The 25066-nt window shown below is 40.5% G+C and overlaps 1 protein-coding gene across 3 annotated transcripts in view; it reads right to left on the bottom strand.

Moving 5' to 3' along the window:
* CNTN5 (contactin 5) overlaps nucleotides 1-25066 on the bottom strand; it is a 2213095-nt gene that overhangs the window by 409310 nt on the left and 1778719 nt on the right. For all 3 annotated transcript variants that reach the window (XM_073613049.1, XM_073613051.1, XM_073613050.1), the window contains 2 exons: nucleotides 24621-24750; nucleotides 19503-19653 (listed from right to left, as the gene is read on the bottom strand). In XM_073613049.1, coding sequence (XP_073469150.1) covers nucleotides 19503-19653; nucleotides 24621-24750 — 281 coding nt within the window. The remainder of the gene's footprint in view (nucleotides 1-19502; nucleotides 19654-24620; nucleotides 24751-25066) is intronic.

Here is a 25066-nt window from a genome sequence, read left to right as displayed (position 1 = left end):
GGTGCTTAACCACTTCAATACCAGGCACTTTTGTCCCTTCCTGCCCAAGCCAATTTTTAGCTTTCAGCGCTGTTGCATTTTCAATGACAATTGCATGATCATGCTACACTGTACCCAAACAAATTTTTTATCATTTTGTTTCCACAAATAGAACTTTCTTTTGGTGTTATTTGATGACTGTTGACATTTTTATTTTTTGCGCAACTAATAAAAAAAAAAAAGACCTGTTATAAAATTTTGTAAATAAATAATTTTTCTCCTTCACTGATGGGCACTGATGAGGCAGCACTAATGGGCACTGATAAGGTGGCACTGATGGGCATTGATAAGGTGGCACCAATGAGTTGGCACTGATGAGTTGGAACTGATGGGCACTGATAGGCGGCACTGATGGGAACTGATAGGTGGCACTGGTATGCAGCACTGATGGGCATTGATAGGCGGCACTGATGGGTACTTATGGGTGGCACTGATAGGTGGCACTGATGGACACTGATAGATGGCACTGCTGGGCATCACTGATGAGGAGACATCTGGCAGGCACTGACTGACGCACTGATTGTCATTATTTGGGCACTTACTGGCATCCCTGGCGGTCTAGGGTGGCATCCCTGGTCATCCATCAGTTGTGGGCATCCCTGGTGGTCCCAGTAGCGTCCCTGGTGGTCCAGTGTGGGCATTCACGGGGGGGGGGGCTGCACTGATAAACAATCAGCGCAGGCCCCCCTGTCAGGCTTCTGGGCTCTTTAAGGGTTCCCTGGCAAAATGCCTAAAAATTGCCCCAAATTGCTGGAAAATTGTGTACAAGTCAACGGGTGGATGAAACCTCTTTTTTTTTGTTATACAAAGCCACAGGTTTTCATTGTGCAAAATTACAACCTTGGGGACTGTGCAGGCCAGGTGCCAGAGTCTTAACAACCACTGACATCATTGGTTGGTAAGGAGCATATCAGGTACCTGAGCAACATCCTTGTTTGACCCCCCCCCCCATCTCTCTCTGTCAGCACTGGGGTTATGTTAGCTGCATAGAGGATAAAAAATGAGGACGAAGTAATGATGAACTACCAGTCAGTCCTTCTTTGCAAAAGTATATTTGGTTTGAAAGAATAAATCACCTCTTATGTTTGGTGTCCTATGTGTGTGGATGTTGTTGGGAGTAGAAGGGATTGTCTTAAGATTGTTCATATTTTAAAGTGTGTCTTGACTGCAAACACTGCACTAGATCATGTGCATAAAGAGAACCTGTCACACATGGGCAGCAGATAAAGGCATTGTGTAGATATGTAAACTTGGCCAATGGTCCAAAAAAGGCCACCGGTCACTTTATAAAATTAACAAAGCAACCAGTGCACAGACCCTAGTGCAGTTAACCTTGTAATAACAAACACAAAATAAAAAAAAACATAATTCATTGCACTCACAAAGGGGGGAACTTGTGAAGAGTCCATCAGTAATGACAGGTCCAAGCGGCAGTCTTCTTCACAGTTAGTGTCAAGGGATGAGCTGGACAAGATTGGCTCAAAGGCCTGGCTTGTCAATACCCAGCATGGTTGCATTCCTTTGCAGTGCATGAATATTTGTGCACTGACGCATGCCACATGCGATACATTTTGGCACTCTCTGGCCTTTATAAAGATTACAGTTCCTCACAGACTTTGTTGACTGGTCTTCAACACCCTGCTGATACCCATGTTTCTGTGTACTTGTTACTTCTGGATATCCTGTTACCAACCTGGCTTGCTTCTGGACTTTCCCTTGCTTCTCTCCTGGCTCTGACCTCGGCTTGTTCCATGAACCTGTTCCCGACTACCTCCTGTGTATGACCCTGGCCTGCCACCAACCATGCTCCTGTTTACTAGACATGTGCACACTGAAATATTTCGTTTTGGAATTTCATTTTCGTCCAAAAAATAAATTTATTTAGTTACTCCCGAAATTCGTTTTTATTTATTTCGTTTTTTGTTAAAAAATGCATTCGTCCGAAAATCCAAATTAATTAAGGTCGAATCTGTGATTGAAGGCTTATGGTGTCTGTCGAATGTTCAAAGAAGATTCGATGGAGCAGCTAAACTATATGTGTACATTTCCGGTCGAATTTTCCGCCTACAAGCTAGCTGTAGTAGAATTCTAATGTTGTATGACTAGTAATCATTATATTTATTAATTATTTTACTAGTCAACCAACATTAGGATTTTTCTATAGCCTATGGGCAGATGCATTTGAGCGGAAATGTACGATTGCAGCTTCGTACAGTTTAGCTGCTCTGTCAGATCTTCTTAGAACTTTCAACAGACACCATAAGCCAAAGATTTGACGTTTGTATGTTTTTCGTTGCTTTGTTGAATCTTCGCCGTTCATGTTGAATGGTCTACTCTACCCCAACAGTCAGCCAACTTTCACATTCGTTTCTCAACCTCCAAGTGCAATGGCGGGCGCGGCATCCGACATTGTGTCAGATATTGATATGGCATTATAATATAGAATCTATAATAATAAATCCCCCCCACAACACGGGCAGCCTCTGAGGCTATCACAACACTAGCAACACTAGTATCACTATCAAGTTCACAACACTAACACAATAGCAGCAGATTATTATGAAAAATTTAAGTTGAACTGTAGCTTGCTTCACTATTGTTCTGCTGCTGTGCTTCTGCTTAATTGCTAAATAATTCAGGTTCTCTGACAAACGGACCAGCTAAGATTTCCTCTCTTCTGAAATGATTCAGTGTGTGTGTCTCTCTCTGCTAGCAAATCGTAAGTGAAAGTAAGTTGGCTGTACGTGTGTACTTAGTTCTAGCTATTTTACTGCCCCTCCTCTTTGGTTACAATCGGCCAATAACATTCATCATCATCATTATTTTTATTTTACTTCCCCCACCCAATTCCAGCAGCGATCTTTTTTCTCTCTATGTCGAATCTTTTCTCTCTATGTCGAATCTTTTCTCTCTATGTAGAATAATCTTGGACCAATAGAGTTAAGGTTAGGCACATTGGACCACAGGTTTGATAGACACAGATTGTTATTGTCAGCATTATGTCGAATCTCCTATCTATATCGAACTGTTGTCGCAACGAAAATGAAAATAAAGCATTTGTTTATGTCGGATCTTTTGGTTTTCATATTCTGCACTTTCGTTATCGTTTGTTAAAACGATAACAAAAATACCTGAAATTCGGACAAAAATGCATTCGGACGAAAACGAATGCACATGTTTACCGTTTGCTCCTCTGCTTGACCACTGTGCTCTGACCTTAGTTACCAATCCTGACCTCATCTCCTGCCTCATCCTGACTGCTGTAAACTGGCTGTGAACAGTATACCTTGCTTCACAAGTTAAAGCTGAACTAATATCTGGTTTTTAAAAACTGTGAACAGGTTGGCTCTTTATTGCATTGTTGCTTCTGCAATAAAATAAACCTACCTGCCTGCTTGCAGTCTTCTTTAGAATGGACACTGAGCTGCACAAGCACAGCTCAGCTTACATTCTGGCACAGATCCCATGTGCCTGGAGGAATAAAATCCTTTGCATGCGCAGGAGTGATGTCATCCAGTGCTGGCCAATGAAGACGGCCGGCAGAAGAAGGCGGGTAGAAGATGCTGCCGCTGCCGAGGGACATTGGATTGTTGAAGGAGGGGTCAGCATTGGGGATATTAGTTTTCTTTAAGAAAAAAAAGTGCAAGAGGGGTTAGAGCAAGGTGAGAGGGGTTAAAATTGCCTAGAGATGAACTTTTTCCTCTCACCTAACAGTTAACCATTAAAAATTTAATGTGAAACATTAACATTTAACCGCTAAGCCACCGCCCACCGTCATATGACGGCTGGACGAGGCTTCTATTGTTCTGGGAGGACGTCATATGACGTCCTCGCCTTCCGAGCCACTAGGGGGCGCGCGCGCGCCGCCGGCGGCGCGCGCGCGTGCCCGCTGCGTCGCTCGGGACCCGGTGCGCGTGCCCGGCGGCCGCGATGTCCGCCGGGCACCCGCGATTGCCGGGTAACAGAGCAGGAGCGTGGATCTGTGCATGTAAACACAGATCCACGTCCTGTCAGAGAGGAGAGGAGACCGATGGCGTGTCCCTTGTACATAGGGACAGCGATCGGTCACCTCCCCCAGTCAGTCCCCTCCCCCCACAGTTAGAATCACCTCCTTAGGTAATACATTAACCCCTCGAGCGCCCCCTAGTGTTAACCCCTTCCCTGCCAGTCACATTTACACAGTAATCAATGCAATTTTATAGCATTGATCGCTGTATAAATGTGAATGGTCCCAAAAATGTGTCAAAAGTGTCCGATATGTCCGCCGCAATATCGCAGTCACAATAAAAATTGCAGATCGCCGCCATTACTAGTAAAAAATAAATAAATAATAAAAATGCTATAAATCTATCCCCTATTTTGTAGACGCTATAACTTTTGCGCAAACCAATCAATATACGCTTAGCGCAATTTTTTTTTACCAAAAATATGTAGAAGAATACGTATCGGCCTAAACTGAGGAAAAAATTTGTTAAAAAAAAAAAAAAATTGGATATTTATTATAGCAAAAAGTAAAAAATATTGTGTTTTTTTCAAAATTGTCCCTCTTCTTTTGTTTATAGCGCAATAAATAAAAACCGCAGAGGTGATCAAATACCACCAAAAGAAAGCTCTATTTGTGGGGAAAAAATGATAAAAATTTCATTAGGGTACAGTGTAACATGACCGCGCAATTGTCATTCAAAGTGCGACAGCGCTGAAAACTGAAAAATGGCTTGGGCAGGAAGGGGGTGAAAGTGCCCTGTATTGAGGTGGTTAAAGCAACCCCAAAGACTCCACAGTGCATGCTATTATTTTGAATGAATAATTGAACAAATAATTTATTCTGCTTGTGCAGCCCTGAAAACTTTCAAAAATGTTGATAAAGCCAATGTAGAATTATGGCGAAGAATTAAAAAAAAAGCATAATTAAAGCACAGTGCCAAAAAATGTCACTATCTAAATTAATTTCACTTGCCATTGTCTCTTTTTCCTTGGGCTGTGTACCCTTCTCTATGACTTTATCCAGACTTCACAAAGCCTCATGTGACTTTAGAGAAGGTTTGAAGAATGAGCTTGTGACCTGACTTTTCAAAGCCTAGCTGCAATGACACATTTCAAAACCATTCAACAGCTTTCAAATAAGGAAACTTTCAGCATTTTTAATAGACTATTATGACAAAGGGAAAGATTATCAAAATCACGAGAAGAACTAAAGGCAAAATCTAAGCTGTAAGTGGATTTTTCACGTGCAATGTTTGATATTATTAAAGGCGATTTACATCTTTTTTTCTCTTTTTTTTTTTACTGCAAAGTAAAACCTTTCCTTTGGCCATGTAGGGCAAATTAAAAAAGGCTCTGCTTATTATTATTACTAATACTATTATACAGGATTTATATAGTGTCAACAGTTTGTGCAGGACTTTACAAAATTAAGAGAGATAGTATATTTACAAAACATCAGGAGCATTCAGAAGGCCCTGTTGTGCAAGCGTAAATTTAAAGAGAGGGGCAAATGAAAAAAAAAAGTAACAACTGCGTGGGGGATGAGTTGATGGAAAAAGTACAACTTGAGTTTTTAGGTGGAGGCATGATAGGCTTACCTGAAGAGAAGTGTTTTCAAGGATCAGCTAAAGGTGGAGTAGAGGCCGGCCAGCTAGACTGCAGTAGTGAGTACAAGAATACGGGGGAGGCCCTGGAGAAGTGAGACTAGAGAGTAGAAGGCCTTGAGAGGAGTGAAGAGGACAGTTTGGGTGATATTTTGAGATAAGGCTGGTGATTCTGATCAGTATTTTGAATTTTTTGCATTGGGCAAGCCAGTGTCACTGAGGGATTGGCTGAGAGCGTTAGTAGACAATGAGTTATTGGTTAAGTGGATGACCTCATGCAGGGCAAAGTAAAAAATCACTTCCCTCAACAGTAATGCCCCGTACACACGGTCGGTTTTTCCGATGGAAAATGCCCGATCGGAGCGCGTTGTCGGAAATTCCGACCGTGTGTGGGCTCCATCGGACATTTTCCATCGGATTTTCCGACACACAAAGTTGGAGAGCAGGAGATAAAATTTTCCGACAACAAAATCCGTTGTCGGAAATTCCGATCGTGTGTACACAAATCCGACGGACAAAGTGCCACGCATGCTCAGAATAAATAAAGAGATGAAAGCTATTGGCCACTGCCCCGTTTATAGTCCCGACGTACGTGTTTTACGTCACCGCGTTTAGAACGATCGGATTTTCCGACAACTCTGTGTGACCGTGTGTATGCAAGACAAGTTTGAGCCAACATCCGTCGGAAAAAATCCTAGGATTTTGTTGTCGGAATGTCCGAACAAAGTCCGACCGTGTGTACGGGGCATAACATATACTCACCTTCAGAGAAATTGGAATAGAAGGCTTGGACTTTTTAGGCATGACCACATGGGTAATTATTGCATAAAAAGTTTATTAAACATAGAAAATACATTAAAAAATATCGGCGTTAGAAAAGTCAATACCACAGGGTTAGATCATTTATACTGTACATAGCCATAGGAAATTAGCGTAAAAAACTTGGAGGTGAAGAGCCACTCATTCTTTAGTCAAATTTTGATTCCAGAGTTAGGCTATGTAACAGGTTGCGGTGATAATGGTATCATATACTCACCTTCCTTCACTCCATGTCTTCCATTTAACCACCAGGAACCAGGAAAAGAAACCCAGTGTAAGCTAACAAACCAAGTTGTTAGAACTTACACAAGGTTATGTCTCCTTTTGAGGCCCCATGTGACAATTCTGGGCCAATCGCAAGACACCAGTGCTGTCACATGGGAGAGGGAGTAACATGCTTCCTCATATCTAAAAGTGCCAGGGTATGGAATGGAAGGAATGGAGATGCTGGGGGAGCAATAAAAAAGTGTGTCTTGCCCTTATCCTAAAAAAGCAAGGTCCACTTGTTTCAATAGGGCCCCACTCCCATGCCAAAGCCCTGAAAAAAAAAAAAAGTTCTAAAATATACTTACCTTACCCCTAGCTCATGCACTGTAGTGGGTGATGTCATGATCCTTCCATAGAGGTCCAAGAAACATTGAAGGGGAGATTTACTAAAACTGGAGCGTGCAAAAAAAGTTTATTTGAAATAGATGAAGTTGGAAGCTGATTGGTTACCATGCACAGCTACACTAGATTCTGAGGGATCCAGGTTTTGTAAGTTTCCCCTAGTGTCTCCCAAATCTCACAAAAATCCCCTAGTCTATTGCAGAATTTCATCTTGGGAGATTTGGGATCTTCAGTGTTTCCAGCATCTCACCAGGATTGTGACGTCACTCTTGCCTTAATTATTTTTAATGCTGGTACAGCTCATAGTTTATATGGAGCAATAATTATAATACTTCTGTGTAGATATTATCTGGATACTAACTATTGCAATAGACCCTGGATATGTCTATGGGGCTAGATCATAGCACACAGTGTAGATATAAAGTGAAGGTATGCAGTAGTCTTCAAAAACATGTTTATTTTATTCATTGTGGCCAGAGCTAAGCTCTTAATTTATCTCCTACTTTGATCTAAGCCAGGGGTCTCAAACTGACGGCCCTCCAGCTGTTGCAGAACTAGTCCCATGACGCATTGCGAGGCTCACAGTTACAAGCATGACTCTCACAGGCAGAGACATGATGGGACTTGTAGTTCAGCAACAGCTGGAGGGCCGCCAGTTTGAGACCCCTGAGATTCTAAGCCAAATCAATGAATCTACCTAGCTATCTATCAGTCTGCTGAGTAATGAAAAGACCACACACAAACCGTTAGTAACAAATCAGATTTTATTATTCACTGATTTAATAATATCCTACTACACATATAGTCAACTGATATTACGTTACAAAGGTCAATGAAAAAGACATATATACAGTATATATACAGTATATATATTTTGTTTTTTTTGTTTTGTTTTGTTTCATGTCGTGTTTATGTGTACATTTACATGCATATTTTACAGTCCATTATAGTCCTATAAGTAGGATGGTCTTTTTCAGTGATGCTGGCATTCACCAATGTACCTATAATTAACTCAATTGTGATTAATAGCTATGAATAATTTCACTTTGCATGTTATTGTTGCTTGTTGCATTGGATACTGAATAATTCTGCAGACAATACTGCATTTATATCTGAAAAGTCTTATATTTAATGTATAAAGCTTCTTACTTATGTGTTTCACTTCATGCCTTATAATGCCAAAAACAGCAACCTGTTTTAAACCTTTCAAACCTAAAAGGACAAAATATCCATTTATCATTGGGCCTGAAAGCCTTACCCCTCCCTCTGCTTTACAAGCCTCAATGTCTACAAGAGTCAAAGCTGACATCCCGGCCAATGAATTATATGTCTGAGTATTAAATATACATGCAGCAGAGGAATTGATGTATTCCAATGAAATATACATGGGCAGTGGGAAGAAATGTCTTAAACTATTAGCAGGATTATCAGAATAATAGTCCTGAAAGCATCCAGTTTATCCGGGTTGACAAATCGCATCATGAGTATACAGCAATGTCATGCACTACATTATACCTAGTAAGCTCAGTTATCACTACTGGTATCATACAACAGGGTGACGGATAGAACGCAGATGATGTGCAAAGTCGAGTGACCCTAAGTAGCCAATCAGAAATCATCTTGCAACCAACCAGATTTCATCTTGCAGCTAATCGGACTAAAAATGTCACTACTAAAGTAATACATTGGAAATGGCTTGACCTTTAAGAACTTTAAATGGCATTTGAAGACACCAGGCATGCAAAGCCATATCTTGTTCAGCTTTCTTCATGTTGCTAAGGCTGAGCTGCCACATTCCTGTGATCTAAATAACGACATCACATAATACTTGGCCTTATCTGATACTTTTGTTTCCAGCACAAGACCCCAGGCTACAGCAGTTCTTAAAGCTGAACTCCAGACAAATAGCTAAATAGGCAGATGTAATACATTTACATACCTCCCAACTTTTCGAGATGGGAATGAAGGACCCCTATTAGCAGAAGTATGTAGGGATAGGACACACCCCTTTAAAGTAGAATTATAACAAAAAAAAACGTATTAGTTAAACCCAAAAGTGCTTTTTTTACCACCACTATTTCTTTATACTGGCCTTTGAAATTTACAAATGCAGCAATTTGGAAATTGGATGAAAGGTATAGCACTGGGAAACACTTCTTAAAAGATAAAAAGTGCATTTTATATACAATTATATAGATCAGACCAAAATGAGGGACAAATGAGGAGGAAAAAGAGACAGAGGGACATTGCTCCAAATCAGGGACAGTTCCCCAAAATCGGGGACAGTTGGGAGCTATGCATTTATGAGAGCTGTCTTACCTGCCAAAAGAATTGTATTTTTGTCAATCCACTCCCCACTATACGGCACTGTTTACTAGGGTAAGGTAGACTTTCACTTACAAGTCTCCTTCCTAACTGCACATGACAGTAGAAGCAGCACACTATGGCTCATATCTCTCTTTGGTTTCCTCTTATCCACATGCCCATTGCACTGCAGAACACCTGACTGGCTTTGTGTGCTGCTTCCCCTTCTCTCTCTGAGCCTTACTATACAGGGACTGCAAGATAGACAAAATTTTCATTATTCAGAAATTCATATGTATCTAAATCTCTGAATCACAATAGTAACGCATTTCAACTAATCCAAAATAAATGATGAAACAATTAAATTTATACGTATTCATATGTTTTATTTGGAACTTTTGTTATTGTTTGAAGCATCCGAAAAATGTAAAAACATCACAAATAATCAAACTGATTTGAGTCCATTTCATTTTTATGTTTAATTAACATTTTCATTATTATAAAAAAAGGCACTACATACTGCAATAAATTCAGTAAATCTGCTTTCACACCCTTGCAAAAATGTGGCAAAAAAGGCATATGCCCATGATTAACGGCTGGATGGGAGCTCTGCCGTTCTGACTGGACGTACCTGTACATCCCGTCAGAGCAAACGCTTCACCTCTGGGCCGTGCACGACTTAGTCCTGTGATGGCAGTGTCCCTCGGACACAGCACATCACAGATCAGGACATAGGCGCTGTGATTAGCCCTCCAGATCACGTGATGGTTGTGTCCAATCGCAGTCTTCACACAGTGTAAACAGAGACACGTGTCTCTGTGTCGGCTCTCCCCACTGAGCTCAGTGAGAGCTCAGAGTGGGAGGGGGGACAATGTGACAGATGTTCACGTGACACTGGTACACTATGACAGATGTTTTGTGCATTGGTACAGATGTTAATGGGACACTTGGACAAGGACAGATGGTGCTGGGGATGGCTGCAGCCTGTCACATTCTCTGTGTAGCTGATGATTTTAGTATTGAGCTACACAGATCACACAGACTGCAGCCATCCCCAGCACCATCTGTCCTTGTCCAAGTGTCCCATTAACATCTGTACCAGTGCACAAAACATCTGTCATTAATGTCCACATATGTGTTGAATTTATTCAAATTCTTCCTTGGGGCAAACTTTAATCCCTTATCCAGTACTTTAATCTCTTCCGATGTTAGTTCTACCCCACTGATGTTAATGATGCCCTCCCCTATTGTTCTCTTTTTCTTTTGCTCCTTGATTCCTGCTCGGCATCCTCTTCTCGTTTTTCGTTTTTTCCTTTCTTTTTTTCCACAGATCTTCTTGGGGTATTTCTTTGATATTCCCCCCTGTCTTGATCCCTTTGTCCTTCCTGTCTCCTGTCTTCTCTCCTCCTTGTTCTCCTGTCCGGACTGGGATTCGGGGTACGCCTGTTCTGTCTCCTTGGGGGATCCTCGTAGTACTGACGTCTCGGTGATACTCGATGGCGTTGATCTAAAAAACGAAAAACGAGAAGAGGATGCCGAGCAGGAATCAAGGAGCAAAAGAAAAAGAGAACAATAGGGGAGGGCATCATTAACATCAGTGGGGTAGAACTAACATCGGAAGAGATTAAAGTACTGGATAAGGGATTAAAGTTTGCCCCAAGGAAGAATTTGAATAAATTCAACACATATGTGGACATTAATAAGTTCATTAGGAGCCTCAATATAAAAAAATACATGATCAGTAATCCATTGGAAAGAAGAAAAACTACACCAGATAATAATGAAATCTTGTTCAGCAATTTGAAGAATAAATCTCGTTTTAATCCGCCTGCTGGTAAAGATGGACATATTGAAGTTTTTAAAAAAATGGTTTTAAAAGATCTACAAGAATTAAAAGTGAAAAACATGCAGGACCCAAGAAGTATAAAGAATGGTATAAAAAAATTGGAATCAAGAAAAGATATTGTAATTCGACAGGCCGATAAAGGAGGAGCAATTGTTATCCAATCCAAGGACCACTACTATGAGGAGCTGAATAGACAAGTGAATGATAAAGATACTTACTGTTTATTATTGAGTAATCCAACATCAAGCCTCAAAAAAGAATTGGCAAAAGTCATTCAAAAAGGGGTTAATAAGGGCCTCTTAAACAAAAAGGAGGCTCTTTACTTACAGCCAAAAACTTGCAAGATACCCATAATCTATACGCTCCCAAAGATCCACAAGGATAAGGACAAACCCCCAGGACGACCTATAGTGAATGGGATCAATTCAGTAAGTGCAAGAATAGGCGAATACATTGACTGGTTTTTACAACCAGTAGTGAAGATGACAAAATCATACTTGAGAGACACTAAGCACCTTATCCAATTCCTCAATGATGTGACCTTGAGTGATGGACCTATATATTTGGCAACAGCCGACGTCTCGTCCTTGTACACGATTATCAATCATGAGGAAGCTTTACAGGCAACTAAATGGGCCCTAAGGAAATTTAGCAGTCTAAAATGTAAACAAAGAAGATTTTTATTAGACTGTCTAAAATATAGTCTGGAATCCAGTTATTTTTGGCATGATAAGAACTATTACAAACAAATACGGGGAATTGCAATGGGTGCTAAATATGCACCTAGCGTGGCTAATCTGTATATGTCTGAGTGGGAGGAAGAAGTACTGTATAACAATAGACCGCACCAATTGTTAGTATACAAACGTTTTATTGATGATATTTTTATTATCTGGAAGGGAGACAAAGAAAGCCTTAGTGATTTTTGTTTTTATTTGAATGATAACAATAAAAATATCAAACTGACTTGGGAGATCAATAATGAGAAAATTAATTTCCTTGATCTCGAAATTAAAAAAGAAGGAACTAAATTATGTACTCAAACTTATTTCAAGGCAGTCGATAGAAACAGTTACTTACCTCTGGACAGCTGTCACCACTCACTATGGTTGAATAACATACCTAAGGGACAATTAGTAAGAATAAGGAGAAATTGTACTAAAAAAGAAGTTTTTATGGAACAGGCTAAAATGGTTGGAGAAAGGTTTATCCAGAAAGGATATGATGCTAAATTCATCGAAGAAAAAATTACTGATGTTATACGTCTGGAGAGAGATAAATTGATACAAGATGAAAAGGAAAAAAACCCTATCCAAGAGGACAATGTACCCATTATTATGGACTATAACATGCAATACAAACAAATTGAAAAAATTATCAAAAAATACTGGGACATTGTCAAGACAGATCGCCATCTTGGCCCTATTCTATCAAAAACACCTAAATTTATATACAGGAGGGCCCCTACATTGCGGGATCGTCTACCAAAAAACGTTTTAGATCCACCCCAGAAGAAAAAAAAAATTCTCTTTCTTTGAGGGTAAGGGGTTTTACCCATGCAAAAACTGCTATGCTTGCAGACATACAAAAGAAAATAAAAAGAAAAAATCAAGCTTTACGTCCACTGTTACTACACAGAATTACGAAATAGAGGATTTTATTTCATGTAGGAGTGAAGGAGTGGTCTATCTCTTGGAGTGCCCCTGCCATATTCAATATGTTGGCAGAACAAAGAGGGCACTATGGATTAGATTGAAAGAACATGTACAAAATATCAAGAAAAAATTTGATAAGCACAGTCTATCTCGACATTATGTAGAATACCACAATAGTGACCCTTCATCACTGAAAATATGCGGAATTGAAAAGTATAAACCTCATTGGAGGGGAGATAATAAAATTATTAAAATTAGTCAGGCTGAATCCAGATGGATTCATGAATTACAGACTTTATCGCCCCTAGGACATAACGTGGAATTCGATTTAAACTGTTTTATCTCTAATTTTTAGTGGCCTTAACACCTATTCCTATTTTAGTTTAGTATGCTTCTGGCCTCCTTTTTCCTCCTTCCTAGACATTCTGAATAGCAGGTGAATCTCCATTTTATTTATGTGGGTATTCACTGAAGACTTATGTATTTCTCCCCTTTTTTATTACATCTTCATTACATTATTTGAACTTATATTATTTTTACATAATTGTTTATGATACATACTTTTTAATTGATTAGCTTTGTGGATTTTTAGCTGATGAGCTGGTTGTCTATGGTTTTGGGTATTGACAGAGTGACCAGCGTTTTTATTGGAATATTTCTGTTCTTACTATATGGTTCTTTGTGGAATTAGAATGGCTAACAAGGTTAATTTCCTAGTCACCACAAGATGGCGATAATGGCCTTATAGTTTATCCAATACTTTGTTTTAAACACAAGAATTTATAATGTTAATGGCTCGAACAAGCGTTACTTTTAAGATGTTTTTAATATTACAGTCTAAATGAAGAGATGTTGTTTACTGATCATGTAATCCTTGGTTTTAAATAATTTATCATTGCCATCCCCCTATGATGCGGCATTGCACACAGAAGCTCGGCTTTTGTTATTGTTGATCCGTTGCTATGTCAACGGCGCATATATAAATGGAATGACTGGCACCGGACTCCTCATCCCTTTGATAAAGTCACGTGCTGTGACGCAACGCGTCAGGGTAGGAGGAGTCAGGTGCCGATGCTTCTCGGGGACGGCCGAACCCGGAAGCTTCCCTCACATCTACTGTTTGCTGTTTATCTCAATGTAAGTTACTATGTTTTTTTAATAAATGGGCTTTTAAATACTACACCATGAGATCTTTTCTTTGCTCTTAAAAACTGCTGGGACCGCTGAGAGTGCTGAGAGCTGTGGGATGAGTTGCAGAGAGACAGACCTACTGGATGTTTGAAAGACACGCTGCAGGAAATACATCCTCTCCTAGAATTATCCACCCGCCCTACTAGGCCCATTGGGGGCCGCTGTTGGAGGTGAGAGGCTGGGGGAAACACCTGGGAGATGCACTAGAACGTGCATAGAAGAAAAATTATCAGTCACTGCACATTTTTTTGCACTGTGTCTAAAGACTCTTTGTGGAAATCACTCATCACTACCGCACTTTTGTATGGACATTATTGCACTATTGTCACTATCTGGGACAGCATCTCTTTTGTGGGATTAGCTGTCCTATTATCATTGACTATTTCATTACTGTATTATTGTATTTTATGGCATGATTTTACTATTCAATTTGGTCGTTATTATACACTATTTTGCAATCTATGCACACATTTGGTGCTGATCTTAATATTTTATACTGCACTATATGTCACTTTATCACTGCCTAGATACATTTTTTAGCTCACTTAGAAGAAGTGACTTTATTTATTCTGTATCAGCGTCATTATTTATTATTATTTATGTTTAGCGAATAATTTTGAGTCACCGGCATCACTTGTGTATGAATTTTGGTTGTGAGCAATTTATTTGGGAAGGTAATTTTTCTTATTCACAGTTATATTTCATTAAGCACTGAGTCACTTTACATCTAATTGCTTTCACTTTATATATGAATTTTGGTTGTGAGCATTCACTTGGGAAGTCATTTGTCCATATCTGCAGATTTTTCTTTCACCTATTGAGGGGTGATTGTTTATCTCATCTAGCACTGTGGCACTTTCTATTTAATTGCTTATATATATTTTATACTTTATTTTTCTTATCGCAGAAGTGCATCCGCTTTTATTTGATCCATTTTTGTATGGTGGCATCAATCCGTGGCCATTATTCACGTTTGCTTGGCATATTACCACACGAGGTGGATTATACTCTGCCCACTTTACCACACTTTGTACTGTTACTGATTGATGGAATAGCGCCACATATTTTTACTTTTTAGTTGTTTTTTGGGGAACTGAGTGAACCTATCTATGTGAGCGGCTCTCCATCGGGTATTTTACCGTCAGTTTTACTAATCCTTTACTCATATTGTGGTTTTGCGCACTGGTTCTCACATATACATTTTTAAAAAAAATTCTCCTTATTTTTTCATTTATAGTGCAAAAAAAAAAAAACCCCGTGGTAATTAAATACCACAAAAAGGAAGCTCTATTTGTGTGATAAAAAATGATACAAATTTCATATGGGTACAGTGTTGCCTTTGTAATTATCATTCAAAGTGCGACAGTACTGAAAGCTGAAATTGGCTTGGGCAGGAAGGGGGTGAAAGTGTCCAGTATAGAGGTGGTTAAGCTCCAGGGGTGGATTGAAACATGTTGGGGGCATGGCCTGGTTGGAGCCAGGGCTGAGGCTGTCATACACACAGGATTTTTCTGTGACATGAGACTTTTAGGACTTCCTTTCCCTACTTTGCTGTGTTTTTCCCCATTTTTGTGTGGTGCGTTGTGTTTTTGCTGCTTTTGCATTGTGTTTTTTACCTGGACATGTGATTGGATAAAACACTTCCCACAGGTGCATTGTGTTTTTAATGCATTTTTTATGCAGAGGTGGAGATCAGCCCACTGATTATATACAGTATAGCACTTATGAGCCTAAACGTCCTCTATTTTTTTCTATGTTCCATTGACTTCAACAGTAGGTGTTCCACATAACAATTTGCATCTGTACTCAAGCTGTTACAAAAATGTCAAAGTCTCACAGCCAGGTCGCCTTTGTATTGTACACTATGGATAATACAAGACAGATAATCCTTGGTGGCTGTAGGCATCACTTTTATTGTTAATGAATATTGCTACAGGGCAATGCTGCGTAGATACAAGAATCTAATGTGATTCCTCCTTAAAGCTATTCCAAAGAAAAAGAGGTTCTTCAAGAAAGAATTAAGCTCCACTTATTCACAAAGAGAGTTTTTTTATTGATGTACTACACTACAACCCATAATGAGGATTAATTGTTCGATATGGTTCTGCCATACATATCTATTGAGATGTACAAATGCCTATGAGTCATGGCTATAGTTCAAACTTCCCCCTATTAATGTTCTGTCTGATGACTTTAAATCACTCTGAAGAGTGTAATGCTTAAAGGGCATGTATAGCCAACTTTGACAAAACCACCCGATATGACTACTAGTTCCACAATATTGAAAATATTATACACATGTACACAACTGGACTCAATATACATAATTATATAGCACTACTAAAAACATGGGAAACACAACACCTGGCAGGTTTAATGTAAGTGTCAAATTTGTTAAAAGTTGTTGTTTGGGGAGCCCTTAAGGATTAATGAGGGCTCCAGGAAGACACGTCAAAGGTTTGTACAGGCACCTTATGATGTCTGCTATTTTATAACAGTGCTGGATCTTTAACTTTTTCACAAAGGGATAGTTGATGTAAATTTTCATTATATGCTATGTTTCTATGTTTTGTCCTTAATTTGAAACTCCTCTGAACTGCTTTTCTCCTGAAATGTTTGTGACCTGCACTCCCCTACATTATGCATCACAAGTAGTTACAATTAATCTAGACCATGGGTGGTCAACCTTTTGACGAGAAAAGGCCACTTAAAAGATTTGGTAACCGATCGTGGGTCACAATAAACTATGGTGTTTTATCACCCTCAAAACTGAAAAATAAGCAAGCCCTCACTGTCCTGAGCCCCCTATAAGGTTGCTTTCACACTGAAGTGCTGCGGTTTACCCGCACTGCAGGTACAGCGCAGTGCACCTGTGGCTTTCAGAGAGGTTAGCTGCACTGAGCTACTGACTTCTATTACATCTTGCAGGTGTGGTGCACTTTCTGAAAGTGCACCAAAACTCCTACAATCAGAACCAAACCCACAGGATATAATAGAAGTCTATGGCTCAGTGCAGCTAACCCGCAGGAAAGCCGCAGATGCACTGCGCTGCACCTGTGGGTCAGTGTGAAAGTAGCCTAATAACCCTTTTTTTATGACCACTGCAGAAGTGCAGTGTATGTGATGTTAAAGTGGTAGTAAACCCTTTTTTTTATTTTGACCTACAGGTAAGCTTATAATAAAGCTTACCTGTAGGTAAAATGTATATCTCCTAAATGTGCACCGTTTAGGATATATTCTAGCGAGCAGCAGCTGGTGACATCACCAACGCATGTGCTCTGAAGGAACATCATAACCGTGCCGTTCCTTCAGAGCTGTGTGCCGCTGCTGAGATGTCATCGCGGCTTGTCCAGATAGGCGGTCAGAGTCCCCAAACCTGGAAGGAAGACCGGGTGAAGATGAAAGCCTCTGCAGTGGTGACAGCACGCCGCTGGAGGGTTTTGCTCTAAGGTAAGTCTTTCATAATGTGCTAGTATGTGATGCATACTAGCACATAATGCCTTTACCTTGCAGGGGGTTTTTTTTTGTTTGTTATTTTTAATGCCTTTACTACTGCTTTAATACACTGACCTTTTTTTCCTCTTTGGGCTTCTACTGGCATCACTCTCAAGGCTGCTAGAAAGGTCCCAGCATTTGGTATAACTCCACCTGAGACAGGAGCCAGGGCTACAGAGGAAGCATCGGCTTATGTGGCTCCTGCTCCCTCCATGGCCGCCTGCATCCTTTGCTGCCGGCAGGGCTCCATGCACTCTGATGCTCTGGGATGATGGGTCGGCAACCTGTTGATCTCAATTTGAGCTTGCTAACCTGCAATCCCAGAGCGTGGTTATGTGCTTCCCTGGTGTGTGGTCACAGGCCATCAGATGGCTCTGCAGGCCACGTGTGGCCCACGGGTCATGGGTTGAGCATCCCTGATCTAGGGTGCTTCCAACTACTCTATTTTCTGTGTATTCAGGGCCATTGTGTTTCAAGAGCTCTTCCATAGTAAGTAAAATATGCAATAATGTGGGGGTCCAGAAGTACACAGCAAAATGAATAATTGTGGACAGGGAAGGGGAGTTTGAAAAATATAATTAAATGTTGTATACAAATATGAAACTAAAAAAAACACACAACAAATATTTCCTTATAGGTGTACTATCTATGGTATGGGAACATGCGGTGCCAGCTTTTTATGTCTGCTGGCAGTTTAGTACTTTAAAAGCTAACACATGTTTACTTTGAAGTGAATCTTGCAGTAACTGTACAAGTCTTCTTAAATGCATTCATAATATGTCACAATATACAGCAACAGTACATACACTATATATTTTTAAATTGTACCCTTAATTATTAAAAAGTAGTAATTGAGATCAAGGCAGGCTTTTGTGCCTAGGCACAGTCCCTCATGGTTGATCTAGAAACAACATAGTGTGAAAATGTCATCTAAATATGCTGAAGGCAGGATAAAGTACTTTATCAACGTTCTGTTATCTAGTAATCACCAGCAGGTAACAAGGTATGAGGCAGCAGTGGGGTTAATAATGTTGAGACTGTCGGGGGTTGATTGGTCAAAGTGTAAGAAGAAGCAGTGAGACTAAGTTGTGTGTAAGTGATACATTTTTTAAACTGGTTGGTCAAAAAGTAAGTCTGAGGCCCTTAGCTGGGTTAGAAAACATGTATACGAAGAGCCAAAAACATAAAGACTGGACTGCAGACACTGGAACCAACATAATTGGGTTATTCTAGGGCCAATATCTTAGCCCAGGGCATAGATACTTGCCTTGGGTGATGCCTGAGATGTCCCATCTGGGGAGAAAAGAAGACTGGTAGCTTACACAAACCTGACTTTTCCTTCTCTCAGTAGCTGAAAGGACTTAGTTGGTCAATGAGTAAGAAGCAGCAGTGGGACTTGGCTGTGTGTAAGTGATGGATTTTTTTACGCTGGTCGGCCAAAGTGTAAGTTTGAGGGACTTAGCTGTGTTGAACATACATACAAAAAGCCAAAAACCTGCAGACACCGGAAAAAACATTTTTTTTTTTTATGGCCAATATCCTAGTCCAGAACAAAGATGTTGACACTGGGTGATGCCTGAACAAAGATTGTCCCTTCTGTGGAGAAAGGAAGACTTAGCTTACACAAGGTTGGCTTCTCCTTCTCTGAGTAGCTAAAGGATCCTGGGGAAGAAATGAAAATATGTGCTTCTAGGGAAAGAGGGTTAAAGTAAGCCTGTTGACTTTTACAGTAGAATAAAACATATCTGATGCTTGATCAGGTAAAGGGCAGACACAGGTCACTTGTACTCGTTTTTGGAAGAGATATATACAAAAAGTTCAACTTGCGGCAGAGTTACACAGTATAGATTACCTACATATGTGCACAAAGTAAGTGCAGCAATCGGAAAGGTGCCCAGGAAAACAATAACATCTCATAACAGATTAATTATAGAAGTAAAGTTGACAGTTTCTAACCTCTTGTTCTGCCTCACAGCTCTGTCACCCTTCATCCAGGAGATGGTTGGCTTGGGAGATGCCTGTGGTTTACACTCCATAATGACTTCCTTGCCCTTGGTGATGATTATTGTTTTTTGCCGTTGGTTGAGCTCGAATGAGGGAGCGGATGCTGTTAAGCGGAAAAAACACATATGAAAATAACAACCGCAGATCTAAATCACAATAAATCCCCCACTGTTTTTTCGTGCATTGCTGTTCCGTGCTTCTATAGAATGTTTATGCAAAGACAGCTCTCTTTTTAGGTGCTTTCAAAGAACTACACAAAACAGTCTTTATACATTTTGTTCGGAGATCTGAAATCAAATGCAAAGGTTATCTGCAAAGCAGCATTTTCTGTGTGTGTTCATGTACGAGTGGTGATGTAGGCATGAAGCGTTTATCACAAGCTCAGTTTAACCACTTCAGCCCCGGAAGGATTTACCCCTTCCTGACCAGAGCTTTTTTTGCGACTCCGCACTGCATCGTTTTAGCTGACAATTGCGCGGTCGTGCGACGCTGTTCTCAAACAAAATTGCTGTCCTTTTTTTTACCACAAATAGAGCTTTCTTTTGGTGGTATTTGATCACCTCTGCAGTTTTTGTTTTTTGTGCTATAAACAAAAAAAAGAGCGACAATTTTGAAAAAAAGCAATATTTTTTAATTTTTGCTATAATAAATATCCTCCAAAAATATAAAAAAACTAACTTCTTCCACTGTTTAGGCCGATATGTATTCTTCTACATATTTTTGGTAAAAAAAATCGCAATAAGTGTATATTGATTGATTTGTGCAAAAGTTATAGCGTCTACAAAATAGGGGATTTATGGCATTTTTATTATAATTTTTTTTTTTATCGTGACTGCGACATTGCAGCAGACAGATCAAACACTTTTGACACTATTTTGGGACCATTGACGTTTATACAGTGATCAGAGCTAAAAATAGCCACTGATTACTGTATGAATGTCACTGGCAGGGAGGGGGTTAAACACTAGGGGGCGATCAAGGGTTTAAGTGTGTTCCCTCAGTGTGTTCTAACTGTCGGGGGGGTGGAGCTCACTACAACATGACAGAGATCACTGCTCCCGATGACAGGTAGCAGTAGATCCCTGTCTTATTTACATAGGCAACTCCATGTTCTGCCTCTCCTCACCGCAATCGCGGGCCCGCCGGCAAACATCGCGTTCATGGGACCCGCGGGCACGCTCCCGCATTGCCCAGCGGGTGCGTGCCCGCTAGGCATCAATTTCAAAGGGACGTATGGGTACACCCTTTTGCCTGCCCGTGCCATTCTGCAAACGTAAATCGGCGTGCGGTGGTCGGCATGTGGTTAATGTGGTATTGTTTTCTAATATATTGTTGATTGTTTTTAGCTATTATATCACTTTGCATGTGCACAAAGAAAACAAGATTCTCATGGAATATGTCTCTTTTAGCAAGTTTGGGATTCATTTGGGTGTTGTATGCTGTTGTATGCTATTCATTTGTATGCTGTTGATTCAGGCACAGAGCTTACCTAAGAAGCCAATCAATGTCTCTGCTTACACAGAGACCTTACCCCACTGGAACCACACACTGTGCTGGGACTGTAATAGGGAAGAACCCAGAGGTAACCCAGCCTCCTAAAAGTGTATATCAATGCAGAAACATAAATTGAATATATTGCAGCTCACCAGTGCTTAGATGAGGTGACTGATAGCATTTTCAGAATTTTTTCCTTTATTTTTACCTAATAATCTTTATGAATATCACTCTTCCTATCCCTGGGTGGCTACATTCACTTATTCCACTGTATCTTTAAAGGCACCCATGGTTGTCACCCAGGCTGGACTTCAAACACATATTCCTTTGTTCATCTCCACTATGTGTGTAGCACCCTCTAGTGTGTGCTACTAGAAGTGAAAGTAGGTCAATATTAGTCTGGCCCAGAGATAAACCTGAGTCACTGAAATTGGCTCAGGGTTATTAGAGGCCAGGGCTGGATGACTCATCCTGGCAGCTCTCTGTTGCCTCCCCCTGTTTCCAGAATGTTGGAGAATGTTCTGGAAGAAAGTGTGCGGGGGCTAGAAGGAGTTGCCTTCAATATTTAGGGGCCCTAGCCAATCCCCAGAAGGGGGCCTGGCAGGGGAGCTAAAGAGCCCTTGAATAGACATGAGCCATGCCAGCAGGGGAGTTGGGTGGAAGATGGAGAAGCAGTGCTGAGGAAAGCTGTCTCAGTGGCCCTTGAGGGACCTCTTACTGAGGAGGGGGGTTTACTTCAAGCCAAAAGGCTTGCCTGGAAGGATCCTACCACAGGAGGCAGTTGGTGGGACCCTAACTGGAGAGGCAGCAGAGAGAGCAAGGAGAGACAGTGAGTAGATCAGCACAGTGCAGGGACAGACAAGGGGAGAGACTGCCAGCTGTAGCAGTGCTCTCTTGAAGACAGCGGTGTACCAAGTCTACATGGAGAATCTCCATGTGTGTGTCAGCCAGGTGGGCTAGCAATTTCTGCAAGCAGTGGAACTGGGATCAGTGACCACAAGGTAGACATGTGCACCGTCAATAAATTAATTTAGTTTCGTTCTGTTCCGTATTAAAATGAATTTGTAATTTGTGTTCGAAATTAAATTCGGATTTGTACGAAATACGAATTTTCGTTAGGTTCGTAAACTTTTCGTAACAATAACGAAAGTTCGTTATGATAAATTTATCATTATGAAGGGTTCCCACCATCCCTGTGCTGTGCTGACTTCCTGGGGTTTTTAACTTTTAGGTTCGTTAACTTTTCGGAACCATAATGAAAGTTCATTATGATAACTTTATCCAAAGTTCGTAAATGAAATTTCGTACAAAATTCGTATGCATAAAAATTCGTATTTCGGATCCTCAGGAATGTACGAATTTCCGTTTCGTAAGAAACTAATCGCACATGTCTACCATAGGGAAGCAGAAGGTGATTTTGAATGTCGTTCACTCCTTATGTGTTACTTCGCCAAGAGACTGAAAGCTCCTGCCTGCAATGGGCTGTTGCTGAACTGACGACAGACTGTTAGTTCCCTCAGGAGTGAGCCAACAGAAGCTGTACAAGGAGGAACCAAGTTTGTGCAGCTGGAAGGAAGTAGAGCAGTCTGTAAATAGGGAGGAAGTATAGATGAATTTTTGCTGTCACCTGGGCATCCCATAATCTCTTACCCCATCCAAGTTGTTATCCCCTAATAAAACTACAAAAAGAAGCCAAAGACAGATTTCTGCGTCTGGATGAAAGTAGGAAGTGCTGAGTGACTGGCCATGTAGCAGTGGGGAACTCCTATGGGGGTAGTGCTACATGTGGGGTCAGGAGATTAGTAGTTTACGAAAGAAAATATTTTTTGCTTCCAGTTCAACTCACATGTAGTGATAAGGACACCACATTTTTGGCAAGATGGATATTTTCTACACTTGCTGAAAATGTTCTTAGGCTGAAAATAAAAAGTAATGCCCTCCACAAGATCTAAGGACTGGTAAGCTGTAATATATTTTTTGGTTTTGGTTTTAGTAATAATTTCCACATATTCTTTTCTATCCCATCCTATCCCGCAAGCCTTTGCATTTGCTTAGAGGTAGAAGCAGGAAGGGGAAAATAATCAAACTTGATTTCAGGGTTTAAGTCTTTCTTAAGAACTTTATTTCTCATAAAGGGACAATCAATAAACCTTTGGTGACTTAATTCTTAAAGTGACACTAAACTCAATTTTTGATACATCAATCGCTCTAAAATATCAAATATACCACAAATCTGTTTTTTTTTTTTTGTTTATTTATATTTAAAAAGACTCTTACGATTTTCAGGATTTTTTTTTGTCCTGTAACTGCTCCCTGTCCTCCAGTGATGCCCCTGACTGCTACTAGTGTAGAGCAGTGCAATGCTCTGGTCACGTGCTCCGCTCTATGTGTACTACTATTTCCAGGGCTGAATGTGTCTGCAGGTAGATGTGTAGTCCATCTTGGGGGGGGCAGGAAAGGGTGGCTATGTTCACATATACAGGGGGGAGCATGTAGAATGAATGTAGCCACCCTAAAACAGGAAGCCTGAGGACAGCTGAATAAAAAAACTTGCATTTGAGAGATGAAACAAAGGAAGAGAGAGACAGAAAGCACATTCTACTTACATTTAAACATATTGCATTTATATTATTTCATAAAAAGTTTGAGTTTAGCGCCACTTTAGAGATCACCTGTAGTCCATTTTAAACATTTAACAGTAAAGTCACAGTATGCCCGTCATTGTCTTTATAAGCCAAATACTTTTCTTCTGTGTTCCTCTCTGATTTGATCTTACTTTGCTACTGCGGTTGGACTATCCCTGAAATCATGGCTATATTCTATTTCACAATCCATTCAAACTGCCCTACTGACTATGAGGACAGTCACCCTGGATAGGAGGATAATAGTAGATGAAGCTTATCCATGATCTCAGGGAAAGTTAAGGTTCAGTAAGTAGGACTAAGGGTGTACTCACACTGGGACAAGTTTATTTGAACCATGCCAGATTTTGGTTGTCCCTCCCTCCCCACTTTCCTACTGGTCTGCACTCACACTGGGCTATAAGGAAGTGTTCCCGGGCACACCTTATGCTAACCAGCCCTCAATGATCAATGCTTGAGTACATTGTCATCTATGTACAGTTCTGTGCTCTGCCACGGTTTGCACTGACACTACTGGACCACAAGTGAACCAAGCCGGAGACCACTTTTTCCAAGTGGTCCCGGGGATTGTATGCTTAACTAATACTGGGCAGGGTTCGGAGCACTCATGCTACACAAACGAACTGGGCCAAGGTGGTGATAGGGGCATGTTAAAGTGCCAGTGTGAGTGCACCCTAAATCAGAATGGAGCACAGAACTTTCTCTGGCTAATAAAGGAAATAACGGGCATCTGGTGGTGTTTACTAGAGGGCAAGACCTTTACTTTACTTTACTAGTTTAAATTAGTATAAGTTCACCTGAAATTCTGTAAGAGGTAAAATGTTGTGGAAGGTGCAATGTTCACCCTTTTTTTCAGAGCCCCTTAACACTGTGTCCCTCATCAAAAATGCAGCAGATAAACTTATCTTTAGTTAAGAAATATCATCTGACTTACCCAGAACCTTAAGCTCAGCGCTTCCATAGATGATCCCATAAATATTCTCCGCTAGGCATTGGTACATCCCGGCATCTGACTGACTGATGTTGTGAATTGTCAACATGCCATTAACCATTTCAAGTCTGTTCTGTAATAGATATTACAAATGGTGTATAGCAAACCTGTACTTAGCTCACTTGATTATGATCATTATAATACTATAATGTATACATTTCATAAAACTCAACTGTTACTCATTTTATCATGATGCTGGGACACACATTTTCCCATTTTTTAATGATATGCCAGAGCAGATCTAAAAAGCCTCTTTATCACTAAATACATACAGTGGGGAAAATAATTGTTTATCAGCCTCTGACTGCTAGTCTCAGTAGATTTGCAGTGGGGTTTGGTAATGTCATTACTGTCCACTGCTCTCCTTGCTGGAGGGAAAGCTGTAACAG

Source organism: Aquarana catesbeiana, linkage group LG02, assembly GCF_042186555.1.
Source record: "Aquarana catesbeiana isolate 2022-GZ linkage group LG02, ASM4218655v1, whole genome shotgun sequence".
Lineage (NCBI taxonomy): Eukaryota > Metazoa > Chordata > Amphibia > Anura > Ranidae > Aquarana > Aquarana catesbeiana.
This window is presented reverse-complemented; position numbering and strand designations above follow the sequence as displayed.